At 69.8% G+C, this 14,938-nt stretch overlaps 2 protein-coding genes across 2 annotated transcripts; one reads left to right on the forward strand and one right to left on the reverse strand.

Moving 5' to 3' along the window:
- The first annotated feature begins 235 nt into the window (after positions 1 to 235).
- On the forward strand, positions 236 to 11,271 carry LOC115641689 (excitatory amino acid transporter 2-like). The gene is made up of 11 exons (XM_030545019.1): positions 236 to 427; positions 2,083 to 2,235; positions 3,280 to 3,530; positions 4,599 to 4,776; positions 6,003 to 6,129; positions 7,827 to 8,060; positions 8,918 to 9,112; positions 9,811 to 9,945; positions 10,479 to 10,707; positions 10,937 to 11,104; positions 11,194 to 11,271. The coding sequence occupies exons 1-11, from the start codon at positions 298 to 300 to the stop codon at positions 11,269 to 11,271; spliced, it is 1,878 nt and encodes a 625-aa protein (XP_030400879.1). The 5' UTR covers positions 236 to 297.
- A 1,869-nt stretch (positions 11,272 to 13,140) lies between these two features.
- GFY (golgi associated olfactory signaling regulator) lies at positions 13,141 to 14,680 on the reverse strand. The gene is made up of 3 exons (XM_030545020.1): positions 14,487 to 14,680; positions 13,815 to 13,988; positions 13,141 to 13,397 (listed from the first exon to the last, which is right to left on the reverse strand). Exons 1-3 carry the CDS (start codon positions 14,518 to 14,520, stop codon positions 13,141 to 13,143), a joined length of 465 nt encoding a protein of 154 aa, XP_030400880.1. The 5' UTR covers positions 14,521 to 14,680.
- Between the last annotated feature and the right edge of the window lie 258 nt (positions 14,681 to 14,938).

Here is a 14,938-nt window from a genome sequence, read left to right on the forward strand (position 1 = left end):
AGCTCTGGGAGGGGAGTGGGGTCTAGTGGTTAGAGTAAGAGGGGGCTGGGAGCCAGGACTCCTGGGTTCTCTTCTGAGCTCTGGAAGGGGAGTGGGGTCTAGTGGTTAGAGCAGGGGGGGCTGGGAGTCAGCGCTCCTGGGTTCTCTCCCTGGCTCTGTGAGGGGAGTGGGGTCTAGTGGTTAGAACGGGGTGGGGGGGTGTTGGGAGCCAGGACTCCTGGGTTCTCTCCCCAGCTCAGCGTTTGCTCTCTCCTCACCCGCAGACCAGGCCTGGGGTGTCTCCTTCCGTACCCAGCTATGACCAACCAGGTGGAGTTGGCCATGGGGGATGGGCCCCACCTGAGCCTGGACCCCCTGCCCAAGCCCTGCCTGGCGAAGCGCTGCGGCTGGCTCACCCGCAACCTGCTGCTAACGCTCACCATCCTGGGTAGGTGGGAGCCCCGGGGGCGCTGGGCTGCGGGGGGCAGGGCAGGGGGGTCAGCAGGGGGCTGTGGGGGACCCATAGGAGGCGCTGGGCTGCAGGGAGTGGGGTGGAGGGGTCAGCAGGGGGTGCTGGGCTGCGGGGGGCAGGGCAGGGCCCATAGGGGGCGCTGGGCTGCGGGGAAAGGGGCGGGGGGGTCAGCAGGGGGTACTGGGCTGCAGGGAGAGGGGCAGGGGGGTCAGCAGGGGGCACTGGGCTGCGGGGAGTGGGGCAGGGGGGTTAGCAGGGGGCTGCGGGGGACCCATAGGAGGCGCTGGGCTGCAGGGAGTGGGGTGGAGGAGTCAGCAGGGGGTGCTGGGCTGCGGGGGGCAGGGCCCATAGGGGGCGCTGGGCTGCGGGGAAAGGGGCGGGGGGGTCAGCAGGGGGTGCTGGGCTGCAGGGAGAGGGGCAGGGGGGTCAGCAGGGGGCGTTGGGCTGCGGGGAGTGGGGCAGGGGGGTTAGCAGGGGGCGCTGGGCTGCAGGGGGCCCGTAGGGGGCGCTGGGCTGCAGGGAGCGGGGCGGGGGGGTCAGCAGGGGGCGCTGGGCTGTGGGGGGCCCATAGGGGGCGCTGGGCTGCGGGGGGCCCGTAGGGGGCGCTGGGCTGCAGGGAGCGGGGCGGGGGGTCAGCAGGGGGCGCTGAGCTGCAGAGAGTGGAATGGGGCAGGAGGGGGCTCTGGGGTGCAGGGGGTGGGATGGGGCAGGAGGGGGCTCTGGGGTGCAGGGGGTGGGATGGGGCAGGAGGGGGCTCTGGGGTGCAGGGGGTGGGATGGGGCAGGAGGAGGCTCTGGGGTGGAGAGTGCAGAGAAGGAAGCCCAGGGGCTGGGGGGCAGAGGCAGAAGGTGGGGAAGGGGATTTCCTCATTCCCCTCCCCCCATCCTTCCCCCACATCTCTCCACCCCCCTTCTCTATCATTACACACAAACACGTGATCAATGGGAGGGGAAGCAGATGTGACCCCCCCTCCCTTTCCAGCTGCACCCCCCGACCCTGGCACAGGGCGGCTTGTGATTAACGCATCGTGTTGTTTACGTCACTACCCAGGGAGGAAGAATATTAAACATGGGCTAATCCCCCCCCCCAGCGGCTGTTGGCTTGACCCCCCCACCCATGAGGCCACTTTCCCCTCTCCAAAGCGGGCAGGTTGACTTAGGGGATCATGGTAAACCCCAATGCTGCACTAGGGGGCGCTCTCCCCAGAGAGGGGTCCCCATGTGCCCCACCCTAGAGCCAGCTGCATCCCAGTGCTGGGCGAGAGGTCCCCAGATACCCAGCCTCCACGCCCCACCCCAGAGCCAGCTGCATCCCAGCGCTGGTTGAGGGATCCCTGGATGCCCAGCCCCTGTGCCCCACCCCAGAGCCAGCTGCATCCCAGCGCTGGGTGAGGGGTCCCTGGATGCCCAGCCCTGTGTCCCACCCCAGAGCCAGCTGCATCCCAGCGCTGGGTGAGGGACCCCTGGATGCCCAGCCCCTGTGCCCCACCCCAGAGCCAGCTGCATCCCAGCGCTGGGTGAGGGGTCCTTGGATGCCCAGCCCCCGCGCCCCACCCTAGAGGCAGCCGCACCTCAGTGCTGGAGGGGGACCCTGTTGGGGGTCGTGCTGAGGTTCTGTCCCCTCGCCTCTAGGGGTGATTCTGGGCACTGTGTTTGGGGGCCTCCTGCGGCTGCTCCCCCCTCTGGGCGAAGACCTGCTGGTGCTTATCTCCTTCCCCGGAGACATCCTCATGCGGATGCTGAAAATGCTCATCTTGCCCCTGGTCATCTCCAGCCTCATCTCAGGTGAGGGAGGGGGGCGGGTGGAGCCAGAACCACCCACCGCTACTTGAAGTGACTCCCGTCCCCCCCCCGGGGTTCGAACTCATGGCCCTCGGGAGCAGCACCGGGCTGTGGTACCTAGTCTAGCCACCAGGGGGAGAGGGGTTGGATTGACCACCCACAGGGTGCTGTGCTGCATGGAGCAGGGCGAGGGACTCACTATGGGGCACTGTCCCTGTATACCCAGCCCTCACGCCCCACCCCAGAGCCAGCCGCATCCCAGCACTGGGTGAGGGGTCCCCGTATAACCAGCCCCCGCACCCCACCCCACAGCCAGCCACATCCCCGTGCCAGGCAAGCGGGTCCCCATATACACAACCCCTGTGCCCCCCCCAAGTCAGCTGCCTCCCAGAGCCAGGCAAAGGATCCCCATATACCTAGCCCCCAGGCCCTGACCCCAGACTCAGCTGCATCCCAGCGCCGGGCGAGGGGTCCCCATATACCCAGCCCCTGCGCTCCCCACCCCAGAGCCAGCCTCATCCCGAGCCAGCCGCACCCCAGCACCGCTTGAGGGATCCTCGTATAACTGGGCCCCACCCCAGAGCCAGCTGCACCCCAGCGCCAGGTGAGGGGTCCCTGTATATCCGGCCCCTATGCCCCCACCCCAGAGCCAGCCGCACGACAGCACTGGGCGAGGGGTCCCCATATACCCACCCCCAGAGCCAGCCAGACCCCAGCGCCGCGCGAGGGTTACCCATATACCCGGGCCCCACCCCACAGCCAGCCACAGCCCAGCACCAGGCGAGGGGTCCCCATCCCCCCCCAGAGCCAGCCGCACCCCAGCACCGCGTGAGGGGTCCCCGTATGCCTGGGCCCCACCCCAGAGCCAGCCACATCCCAGCGCTGGGCGAGGGGTCCTCGTATACCCATCCCCTCCCCCCACCCCAGAGGCAGCTGAATCTCAGCACCGGGCGAGGGGTCCCCATATACCTGCACCCCCCCCGAGCCAGCCACAGCCCAGCACTGGGCGAGGGGTCCCCAAGTAGCTTTTGCTCTGTTCCTGGGCAGGGCTGGCAGGGCTGGATGCCAAGTCGAGTGGGCACATGGGCACCCGTGCCATGGTGTATTACATGTCCACCACGGTGCTGGCCGCTGTGCTGGGCGTGATCCTGGTGCAGTCCATCCACCCGGGCGACCCCAAACTGAAGACGGTAACGGGCATGGCGGAGATGGGCGAGGAGGTTTCCAGCCTGGACGCCTTCCTGGATCTGATCCGGAATCTCTTCCCCGAGAACCTGGTGCAGGCCTGTTTCCAGCAGGTAGGGGGCGCTGGGCTGCAGGGTGTGGGGCTGGGGGGCTTGGCGGGGGGCGCTCAACCTGGCAGTCAGTGCCCCAGGGCAGTGCTAGGGGGCCCTGGGCTGTAGGGTGTGGGGCTGCAGGGCTCGTCAGAGAACGCTTGCCCCAGCAGTCAGTGCCCCTAGGGGGCGCTAGGCTGCAGCGTGTGGGGCTGGGGGCTCGGCGGAGGGCGCTCTCCCCAGGCAGTCAGTGCCCCAGGGCGGCACTAGGGGGCGCTGGGCTGCAAGGTGTGGTGCCAGTGGCTCTGCGGAGGGTGCTCACCCCAGGCAGTGCCCCAGGGTGGCACTAGGGGGCGCTGGACTGCAGGGTGTGGGGCTGGGGGCTCGGTGGGGGGCGCTCGCCCCAGGCAGTCAGTGCCCCAGGGCGGCACTAGGGGGCACTGGGCTGCAAGGTGTGGGGCCAGGGGGCTCGGTGGGGGGCACTTGCCCCAGCAGGCAGCGCCCCGGGGTGGCATTAGGGGGCACTGGGCTGCAGGGTGTGGGGCCAGGGGGCTCGGCGGGGGGCACTCGCCCCAGCAGGCAGTGCCCCGGGTGGCATTAGGGGGCACTGGGCTGCAGGGGATGGGGCCAGGGGGCTCAGCGGGGGGTGCTCACCCCAGGCAGTGCCCCAGGGTGCCCCTAGGGGGCGCTGGACTGCAGGGTGTGGGGCTGGGGGCTCAACGGGGGGTGCTCACCCCAGGCAGTGCCCCAGGGAGGCACTAGGGGGCGCTGGGCTGCAGGGTGTGGGGCCAGTGGCTCGGCGGGGGGTGCTTGCCCCAGGCAGTCCCCCAGGGTGCCCCTAGGGGGCGCTGGACTGCAGGGTGTGGGGCTGGGGGCTCAATGGGGGGTGCTCGCCCCAGGCAGTGCCCCAGGGTGGCACTAGGGGGCGCTAGGCTGCAGGGTGTGGGGCCGGGGGCTCGGTGGGGGGCGCTCGCCCCAGGCAGTGCCCCAGGGTGGCACTACGGGGCGCTGGGCTGCAGGGTGTGGGGCTGGGGGCTCGGTGGGGGGCGCTCGCCCCAGGCAGTCCAGACTGAGCCTGATCCCCCTGCCCAGGTCCAGACGGTGTCCCAGAAGGTGCCGGTCCCGCCCCAGGTGGTGCGGCAGGAGAACGTCACCCGGCTCCTCCCGGGGAACCTGTCCCTGCTCAACGCCCCCGTCACGGAGATCAGCCTGGGGCCCAGCGCCCTCACCCAGAAACGGCTGGAGTTCAAGGCGGGCATGAACGTGCTGGGTAAGTCCCCGGCGGGCCACTGCTGCAGGGAAGCTCGCAGCAACCGGAGTGCCTGTCTGAGGGCACTGCTGGGGGGAAGCTCGCAGCGCTGGGGCACTGCTGCAGGGAAGGTCGCAGCAACCGGAGTGCCCATCTGAGGGCACTGCTGCAGGGGAGCTCGCAGCAACTGGAGTGTCCATCTGAGGGCACTGCTGGGGGAAGCTCGCAGCACTGGGGCACTGCTGCGGGGAAGCTCGCAGCAACTGGAGTGCCCATCTGGCAGCACTGCTGGGGGAAGCTCGCAGCATTGGGACACTGCCGGGGGAAGCTTGCTGCTCTGGGGCACTGCTGGGAGAAGCTCGCTGCGCTGGGGCACTGCTGGGGGAAGCTTGCAGCGTTGGGACAGTGCTGGGGGAAGCTCGCTGCGCTGGGGCACTGCTGGGGGAAGCTCGCAGCGTTGGGACAGTGCCGGGGGAAGCGCGCTGCGCTGGGGCACTGTTGGGGAAAGCTCGCAGCGTTGGGACAGTGCTGGGGGAAGCGCGCTGCACTGGGGCACTGCTGGGGGAAGCTCGCAGCGTTGGGACAGTGCTGGGGGAAGCTCGCTGCGCTGGGGCACTGCTGGGGGAAGCTCACAGCGTTGGGACAGTGCTGGGGGAAGCTCGCTGCGCTGGGGCACTGCTGGGGGAAGCTCGCAGCGTTGGGACAGTGCCGGAGGAAGCGCGCTGCGCTGGGGCACTGCTGGGGAAAGCTCGCAGCGTTGGGACAGTGCTGGGGGAAGCGCGCTGCACTGGGGCACTGCTGGGGGAAGCTCGCAGTGTGGTACAGTGCTGGGGGAAGCTCGCTGCGCTGGGGCACTGCTGGGGGAAGCTCGCAGCGCTGAGGCACTGCTGGGGGAAGCTCGCAGCATTGGGACAGTGCTGGGGGAAGCTCGCTGCGCTGGGGCACTGCTGGGGGAAGCTCGCAGCGTTGGGACAGTGCTGGGGGAAGCTCGCTGCGCTGGGGCACTGCTGGGGGAAGCTCACAGCGTTGGGACAGTGCTGGGGGAAGCGCGCTGCGCTGGGGCACTGCTGCGGGGAAGCTCGCTGTGCTGGGGCACTGCTGGGGGAAGCGCGCAACATTGGGACACTGCTGGGGGAAGCGCGCTGCGCTGGGGCACTGCTGAGGGAAGCTCGCAGCGCTGGGGCACTGCTGGGGCAAGCTCGCAGCCCCCTCGGCCCTGACACACACCCCCCGCTCCCTCCCCACAGGGCTGATCGGGTTCTTCATCGCGTTCGGGGTGGTCATGGGGCAGATGGGGGAGCAGGCCAAGCCCATGGCCGACTTCTTCAACATCCTCAACGAGATCATCATGCAGCTGGTCGCCATGATCATGTGGTATGGGGGGGGGAGCCTGGGGGGCGGGGCCATGGTGGGGGGCAGAGGGAACTGGGGGGTATGATGGGGGGCATGGGGGAGTTTGGGGCAGCAGGGGCATGATGGGGGGCAGGGAGTAGACTGGGGGTGGGGGTATGATGAGGAAGGGCTGGGGGGGTCACACCTCATCCCCCACCCCACTCTTTAGCTGACCTGGGGGGGGTCTCCCCAGGATACCTCTCACTGCCCCTCCCCCACTCTCTCTCCCTGGGGGCCTCCCCTCACCGCCTTTCCCCCCTCATGAGCTACAGCCCCCAATTCTCCCCATGCATGAGTCCCCCCACATGGCTACAGGCCCCCCAGCCCCTCCCCTCCCATTGTCCCCCGCCCCCCATCTCCCTTCCATCCCCTCCTCCTCTCAGCCCCATGGTCCCTGCCATGGAGTGTGGGGGCGTCCGGGCCCTGCACCCCCCACTTCCTGCAATGCCCGGGGACTCTCCGGTGGCCGGTAACACAGACAGTTTATTAGACACCAAACCAGAGCTTGTGGGTCCAGAGACCAGGACCCCCCAGTCAGGTCCCTCTTGTGGGGGAGCCCAGACCCCAGTTCTGCCACCCCCTGTCTCCCCAGCCGGCTCCAAACTGAGCCCCCCCCAGCCCCTCCACCAGATCCCTTTGTTCTCCAGCCCCTTCAGTTGGCACCTTGCCCCTGACTCCGCCCCTCAGGGTCTCCCCTTGGCCCCACTCACGGTCTCCCCCTGGCCCCACTCAGGATCTCCCCCTGGCCCTGCCCCTCAGGGTCCCCCCCTGGCCCTACTCACGGTCTCCCCCTGGCCCCGCCCCTCAGGGTCTCCCCCTGGCCCCACTCATGGTCTCCCCCTGGCCCCACTCAGGATCTCCCCCTGGCCCTGCCCCTCAGGGTCCCCCCCTGGCCCCACTCACGGTCTCCCCCTGGCCCCGCCCCTCAGGGTCTCCCCTTGGCCCCACTCATGGTCTCCCCCTGGCCCCACTCAGGATCTCCCCCTGGCCCTGCCCCTCAGGGTCCCCCCCTGGCCCCACTCACGGTCTCCCCCTGGCCCCGCCCCTCAGGGTCTCCCCCTGGCCCCACTCAGGGTCTCCCCCCTGGCCCCGCCCCTCAGGGTCTCCCCCTGGCCCCACTCAGGATCTCCCTCTGGCCCTGCCCCTCAGGGTCTCCCCCTGGCCCCACTCAAGGTCTCCCCCTGGCCCCGCCCCTCAGGGTCTCCCCCTGGCCCCACTCAGGATCTCCCTCTGGCCCCGCCCCTCAGGGTCTCCCCTTGGCCCCACTCAGGGTCTCCCCCTGGCCCCACTCACAGTCTCCCCCTGGCCCCGCCCCTCAGGGTCTCTCCCTGGCCCCACTCAGGGTCCCCCCCTGGCCCCACTCACAGTCTCCCCCTGGCCCCGCCCCTCAGGGTCTCTCCCTGGCCCCACTCACGGTCTCCCCCTGGCCCCGCCCCTCAGGGTCTCCCCCTGGCCCCACTCAGGGTCTCCCCTTGGCCCCACCCCTCAGGGTCTCCCCCTGGCCCCGCCCCTCAGGGTCTCCCCCTGGCCCCACTCAGGGTCTCCCCCTGGCCCCGCCCCTCAGGGTCTCCCCCTGGCCCCACTCACGGTCTCCCGCTGGCCCCGCCCCTCAGGGTCTCCCCCTGCCCCACTCAGGGTCTCCCCCTGGCCCCACTCAGGGTCTCCCCGGCCTCCCCCAGGTACTCGCCCTTCGGCATCGCCTCCCTGATCTGCGGGAAGCTGGCCGGGCTGCAGGACCTGGAGCTGGTCGCCCGCCAGCTGGGCCTGTACATGGTGACGGTGGCCCTGGGGCTGCTGCTGCACGGGGCCCTCGTCCTGCCCCTCATCTTCTTCGGGGTCACGCGCCAGAACCCCTTTGCCTTCTACGCCGGCATCTTCCAGGCCTGGCTCACCGCGCTGGGCACCGCCTCCAGGTGGGGGGCACCGCCTCCAGGTGGGGGGCACCGGGCGGGGGGCACTGGGGGCTCTGGGGCAGGTTGGGGGGCAGAAGGGGATCCGGGGATCAGAGGGATCTGGGGTATGAGACTGTTGGGGACTATTGGGCTCTGTGTGTGTCTCGCCCCCCGCATAGGGGAAAGGGGGTGTTGGGGGCTATTAGGAGTGTCGGGGGGCTCCATGCTCCATGTGTGTCTCTACCCAGTGCGGGGCTGGGGGATGTCAGTGGGTCTCAGGGGGTGTTGGGGGGTATTGGGGGAAGTCAGGGTGTCGGGGGCTCCGTGCTCCGTGCGTGTTTCCCCCCAGCATGGGCCAGGAGGTGTCGGGGGGCTCTGTGCGCCGTGTGTCTCCCCCCAGTGCAGGGCCAGGGGATGTCAGGGGGTTCTATGGGGAGTGCTGGGGGTGCTGCAGGGGGTATCGGGAGGTGTCAGGAGTGTGCAGGGCTGTCAGGGGCTTGGTGTGTGTCCCCCCAGCATGGAACCGGGGGATGTCAGGGAGTTTCAGGGGGGGATGTTGGGGGGCGTCGGGGGCTATCGGGGGCTCCGTGTGTCTCCCCCCAGGGCAGGGCTAGGGGATGTCTGGGGGGCTATCGGGGGCTCTATGTGTCTCCCTGCAATGCAGGGCCTGGGGGTGTGTGTGGGCTATCGGGGGCTCTGTGTGTCTCCCTCCAGTGCGGGCTCGGGGTGTGTCTGGGGGGCTATGGCGGCTCCGTGTGTCTCCCCCCAGTGCAGGCCCAGGGCAGGTCTGGGGGGCTATCAGGGGCTCCGTGTGTCTCCCGCAGGGGAGGTTTGGGGGGCTATGGGGGCTATCGGGGGCTCCGTGTGTCTCCCCCCAGTGCGGGGACGCTGCCCGTAACGTTCCGGTGCCTGGAGGAGAACCTGGGGGTCGATCGACGCGTCACCCGCCTGGTGCTGCCCATCGGTGCCACCATCAACATGGACGGGACGGCGCTGTACGAGGCCGTGGCCGCCATCTTCATCGCCCAGATGAACAACATCGCCCTGGATGGGGGGCAGATCGCCACTGTCAGGTGAGCCCCCCAGACCCCCAGCTTCCCAGGCCCCCCAGACTCCCGGTCTCCCAGCTTCCCAGCCCTCCAGCTCCCCCAGCCTCCCGGCCCCCCTAGCCCTGGAACTCCCAGCCCCCAAACTCCCAGGCCCCCTGGACCCCCAGCTCCCCCAGCTTCCCAGCCCCCCGAACCTCCAGCTCTCCCAGCTTCCCAGCCCCCCGAGCCCCAGCTTCCAGGCCCCCCCAGCCCCCACACTCCTGGGCCCCTCGGACCCCCATCTCCCCCAGCTTCCCGGCCCTCTGCGCTCTGCCCCTACCCCCAGCACCGACTCCACAGCTCCCATTGGCCGGAAGCTGCGGCCAATGGGAGCTGCAGGGGACAGTACCTGCAGGTGCCCCCTCCTGCAGCCCGACCCCCTGCCCCAGCCCAGTGAAAGTGAGGGAGGGTGGGGGAGAGCGAGCGAGGGAGGGAGGTGGGATGGAGTGAGTGGGGCGGGGCCTCTGAGAATGAGGCGTGGCCGCAGGGAAGGGGCGGGGCCTCTGAGAAGAGATGGGGCGGGGCCTCCGGGCAGGGGGCGGGGCCAAGGTGTTTGGGTGTGTGTGATTAGACCATTGGCAACCCTATCCCCAGACCCCCGGCCCTTGCCCTCCTGGGCCCCCCAGCAGGGAAGGGTCCCCTGCCCCCTGCATTGACCCCCTGCGCCCCTCCCTGCCCCCCAGCCTGACGGCCACCCTGGCCAGCGTGGGGGCAGCCAGCATCCCCAGTGCCGGCCTGGTCACCATGCTGCTCATCCTGACGGCCGTGGGGCTGCCCACTCAGGACATCAGCCTCCTCATCGCTGTGGACTGGCTGCTGTGAGTGCCAGGGCTGGGGCAGAGGGGCAGGGTGGGGGTTGGGCAGGACGAATGGGGAGGGGGATTACGGGGCAGGAGGGATTGGGAGGGGTTACGGTGCAGGAGGGGAGAGGAGGGAGTAAGGGGGCAGGAGGGATGGGAGGGGTTGGGGCAGGAGGGAGGGGAGGGAGTTAGGGGGCAGGAGGGATGGGAGGGGTTGGGGCAGGGAGGGGAGGGAGTTGGGGGCAGGAAGGATGGGAGGGGTTGGGGGCAGGGAGAGGAGGGAGTTAGGGGGCAGGAGGGATGGGAGGGGTTGGGGGCAGGGAGGGGAGGGAGTTAGGGGGCAGGAGGGATGGGAGGGGTTGGGGGCAGGGAGAGGAGGGAGTTAGGGGGCAGGAGGGATGGGAGGGGTTGGGGGCAGGGAGGTGAGGGAGTTAGGGGGCTGGAGGGATGGGAGGGGTTGGGGGCAGGAGGGATGGGAGGGGGTGAGGGGGCAGGGAGGGGGTCCCCCCATGTCAGTGCCGCCCGGCGCTGACCCCCAGCCCGCCCCCCAGGGACCGCCTGCGCACCTCCATCAACGTGGTGGGGGACTCGTTCGGGGCCGGCATCGTTTACTACCTGTCGCAGGCTGAGCTGGCGGCCGTGGACGCCCGGGCCGAGGGGCGCCCGCCCGAGCCCCCCAGCCCCAAGCTCCCACCGCTGCCCAACCACCAGGGGCCCCCCGAGGGCGCCAGGCCGGGGTACACGGCCCTGCCCGCCGCCGACAGCGAGGAGGAGGAGCCGGTGAGGCTGCCCTGCTGCGAGCTTCCCCAGGACAGTGCCCCCGGCGCTGCGAGCTTCCCCAGTGACAGTGTTCCCAGCGAGGCGAGCTTCCCCGCAACAGTGCTCCTGGCGCTGCAAACTTCCCCGTGACAGTGCCCCCGGTGCTGCAAGCTTCCCCAGGGACAGTGCCCATAGGATGGTGAGCTTCCCCGTGACAGTGCCCCCGGCGCTGCGAGCTTCCCCCTGACAGTGCCCCCGGCGCTGCGAGCTTCCCAATGACAGTGCCCCTGGCGCAACGAGCTTCCCCGCGACGGTGCCCCCGGTGCTGCGAGCTTCCCCAGGACAGTGCCCCTGGCGCTGCGAGCTTCCCAGTGACAGTGCCCCTGGCGCAACGAGCTTCCCCGTGACGGTGCCCCCGGTGCTGCGAGCTTCCCCAGGACAGTGCCCCCGGCGCGGCGAGCTTCCCCACGATGGTGCCCCTGGTAATTTGGTTCCCGTCCTGAGCAGGTGGAGCCAGGGGCCGAGGATGAGGGGCCCGAGGGGTCGCCGGGCAGCGACCGGGAGGAGAAGGAAGAGGAGGAATAACCAGGCGCCACACGGAGCAGCTGCCACCAGTGGGGGTGGGGGTGCGGGGGTGGGAAGGGAGATTAATTCTCTGTATTCAGTTCTGCCCCAAATCACTGGGTGGGGGACCCCCTTGTCTCCCCAGCACTGCTCTCTACCCAGCCCCCCCGAGGGGCCCATCCCAGCGCCGGGCGAGGGGTCCCCGTGTACCCAGCCCCCACCCGAGGGGCCCATCCCAGCGCCGGGCGAGGGGTCCCCGTGTACCCAGCCCCCTCCCGAGGGGCCCGTCCCAGCGCCTGGCGAGGGGTACCCGTGTACCCAGCCCCCCCCCGAGGGGCCCGTCCCAGCACCGGGTGAGGGGTCCCCGATTACCCAGCCCCCACCCGAGGGGCCCGTCTCAGCGCCTGGCGAGGGGTCCCCGTGTACCCAGCCCCCACCCGAGGGGCCCGTCCCAGCGCCGAGCGAGGGGTCCCCGTGTACCCAGCCCCCTCCCGAGGGGCCCGTCCCAGCGCCGGGCGAGGGGTCCCCGATTACCCAGCCCCCACCCGAGGGGCCCATCCCAGCGCCAGGCGAGGGGTCCCCGATTACCCAGCCCCCCCCGAGGGGCCCGTCTCAGCGCCTGGCGAGGGGTCCCCGTGTACCCAGCCCACCCCGAGGGGCCCGTCCCAGTGCCGGGCGAGGGGTCCCTGTATACCCAGCCCACCCCCCCAGCTCTAGATCACCCCCCCCCCAGAGCTGGGGCCTGTCTGTGCAGCCCCCTTCCTGGTCTATCTGGGGGTTCACTGAGCCCCACAGAGCCCGTGGGTCAGGCTCCCAGATCATTCCCCAGGAAAATTCCAGGTCTGTGCCCCCTCTCCCCCCTAGCTAGCGGCTTTTCTTCCCATCCTGTCCTCCCTACAGAGGCTCCCCAAAGGCCCAGCCGCCCCCCAACTCTGGCCTTCTCCCCACCCGCCCCCCCTTCACACTGGCTGGGACCGACCTCTCCTCCCACCCCAGGCACACCCATCAGGGCGCCCGGACTATGCCCCCCTCACTCCTGGAGGGGCTGTTAGACCCATGACCCCCCCACCCTACCCCGTGGCTCCACCCCACTGAGTTCTGACCCCCTCCCCATCATCACCAGCCCAACAACACTGTGGGGGGAACCTCGGGATTTGTAATAAACGACTGAAACCTGCCACCAGCTTCGGGCTTGGCCCTGTTCCGTGGGGGGGGGGGGGGAAATCATGGGGCGGGGCCTCTTCCAAGCTCCGCCTACAAGCCGGCCCTGCCAGTGGACACTGGATCTTTGCCCCCTCCCACCCACTCCGCTTCTCAGATGGGGCATGGACGGCTCAGGCTCTTGGCAAACCCAGGCACCGGCGCTGGGTCTGTGAAACCCGGGGCAGCTCCCCCCAGCGACGGGCTCAGGCTCTGGGCAAACCCAGGCACTGGGGTTGGGTCTGTGACACCCGGGGTGGATGTATGCAGGGCTGGGCTGGCAGGGGGCTGCGGGTTGGGAGTGAGGGGCATTGGCAGAGCTGTGGGAGTGGGTGTGTGCAGGGCTGGACTGGAGGGTCAGTTTGTTTTTGTAGGGTCTCCAGCGTTTCCTGACCAGAAAAGGAGGCCGGGCAGGCGAGTTGGGGGTGGGAACCCATTTATTTAAACTCACAAGCCACATTAGATCTAAAAGCAACTGAAGAACCGGCCCCCAGAGCGCCCTGACGGGCAGGGGCCCCAACCCCCCCGGGGAGGCAGAGCCAGACCCTCCCTGGGTCAGAAATGATCCCAGCCCAAGGGGGAGGGGCAGAGTGAGCTCCCTCCATGGCAGGACAGAGAGGAGTGTGGGCTAGTGGTTAGAGTGGGAGGGGTGCTGGGAGCCAGGATGCCTGGGTTCTTTGGGGGGTGGTCTCAAAGGTAGTTCCCCCCGGGAAGATTAGCCGGGGACAGACACACCAGCTGTGGGGGGCTCGGCTTGGGCTGCTCGGAGCCCGTGGGCCCTGGGGTCTTGTGCCCAGGGGGTGTCTGTGAGGCAGGGTGGGGGGGCTGCGGTGGGGGGCAGGGCCAGGGCGGGGCCTGGGCTGGCTGCGGGGGGGCTGGGAACTTGTTCTCGTCCGTCTCGTAAAGGAACCAGTCGTAGGACCCCTTGGGGCTGTCCAGGTGCAGAGCTGGGGAAAGGAGACATGAGTCAGTGAGGGAACCCAGGGATCCTGGCTCTCAACCCCCCCCCCCCACACCTCTAACCACTAGGCCCCCTCCCCGAGCTGGGGAGAGAACCCAGACGTCCTGGGTCCCAGCCCCCCCGCTCTAACCACTAGGCCCCCCTCCCCAAGCTGGGGAGAGAACCCAGGCGTCCTGGCTCCCAACCCCCCCAACCACTAGACCCCTCCCTCCCCTCCCAGAGCTGGGGAAAAAAACCAGATGTCCTGGGTCCCAGCCACTAGTCTCTCCTCCCCTCGCAGAGCTGAGGAGAGAACCCAGGAGTTCTGGCTTCTAGACGCCCCCACCCCCGACCCTGCTCTAACCACTAGGCCCCTTCCCCAAGCCAAGCAGAGAACCCAGGCGTCCGGGCCCCGCTTGCTCACCGAGGTCTTCGAGGGACCCATCCTGCAGGCGCCGGTGCGCGAAGGGTGACCCCCGGGCCCCCCGGCGGTAGGCGCAGTAGATCCCGGAGAAGAGGCAGAGCAGGAGGCCGGAGGCCGCGAGGAAAAGGCCCATGGCCTGGGCCCCCCCGGCCCCCTGGTGCTCAGCCGGCCGGCCTGGGAGGGGGGAGAGCGCTGAGACGGGACCCAGGCATCCAGCTTGCCTTCCCCCCCATCTTCTGCATCTTCCCCGCCCCCCCGCCTCCCTGGACCCCCCTCACCCCGCACTGCACTATGCCAATGCAGTCACCGACTTTCTGCCCCCCACAGCGCCCCTCTCTGCACCCCACCTGCCCCATGCACCCCTTTCTGCCCCCCATTCCCCTTCTCTGCACCCCACCTGCCCCAGGCACCCCCTTTCCGCCCCCCACTTCCTCATGCCCACTTCTGCACCCCCACTCTCCTTGTGCGGCCTGTCCTGCACCCCCATACCCGCCCTGCACCCTCCGTTTACGGCCCTAAGCGCGTGGCCCAGCTGCACACTCCCTCCCTGCCCTTAAATGCCCCAACATGAACCCCCGTTGCTGCCCCTACCCTAAGCCCCAACTCCTTCCCCATGTGCCCCCAATTCCCCCAACCCCGGTCCCCCCTCTGCCCCCCATGCACCCCCTTTACCTCTTTGCTCCACCCGTTCCACCAGCACGACCATCTCGACCCCCCGGCGCCCCGGCGCCCCCTGCCGGCCGGGATCTCCTGCCGCAGCCCCGGGGTGCCTCTGGGGGGCGCTGTCACCTGGGGTCCCCTGGCCCAGTGTCACCGTGGGGTGGGCCAGGCTGCTGGGGGGCAGGGAGGGAGCAGAGGAAATGGGGGCGATGGGGGACTCGGGGGCCCATCCGGTGTCAGGAGAGGGGGGAGGGCTGGGGGAGAAGGGGAGGCCCCTGCCAGCCAGAGGGGAGGGGTGGGGCCAAGAGGGAGAGGGGGATGGGGGCTGGGGGGCACCAGCAGCGAGATAAGCCCCAAGGGCCAGCAGGGTAGATCGCCAGAGCGGAGGCTCCCGGGGCCGCATCACCTGGCACCGGGGATCACCGGGAACCAGCACCTGCAAGGGGGGAGAGGGGGTTAAATTG

The sequence above is a fragment of the Gopherus evgoodei genome, unplaced genomic scaffold (assembly GCF_007399415.2).
Source record: "Gopherus evgoodei ecotype Sinaloan lineage unplaced genomic scaffold, rGopEvg1_v1.p scaffold_35_arrow_ctg1, whole genome shotgun sequence".
Classification (NCBI taxonomy): Eukaryota; Metazoa; Chordata; order Testudines; family Testudinidae; genus Gopherus; species Gopherus evgoodei.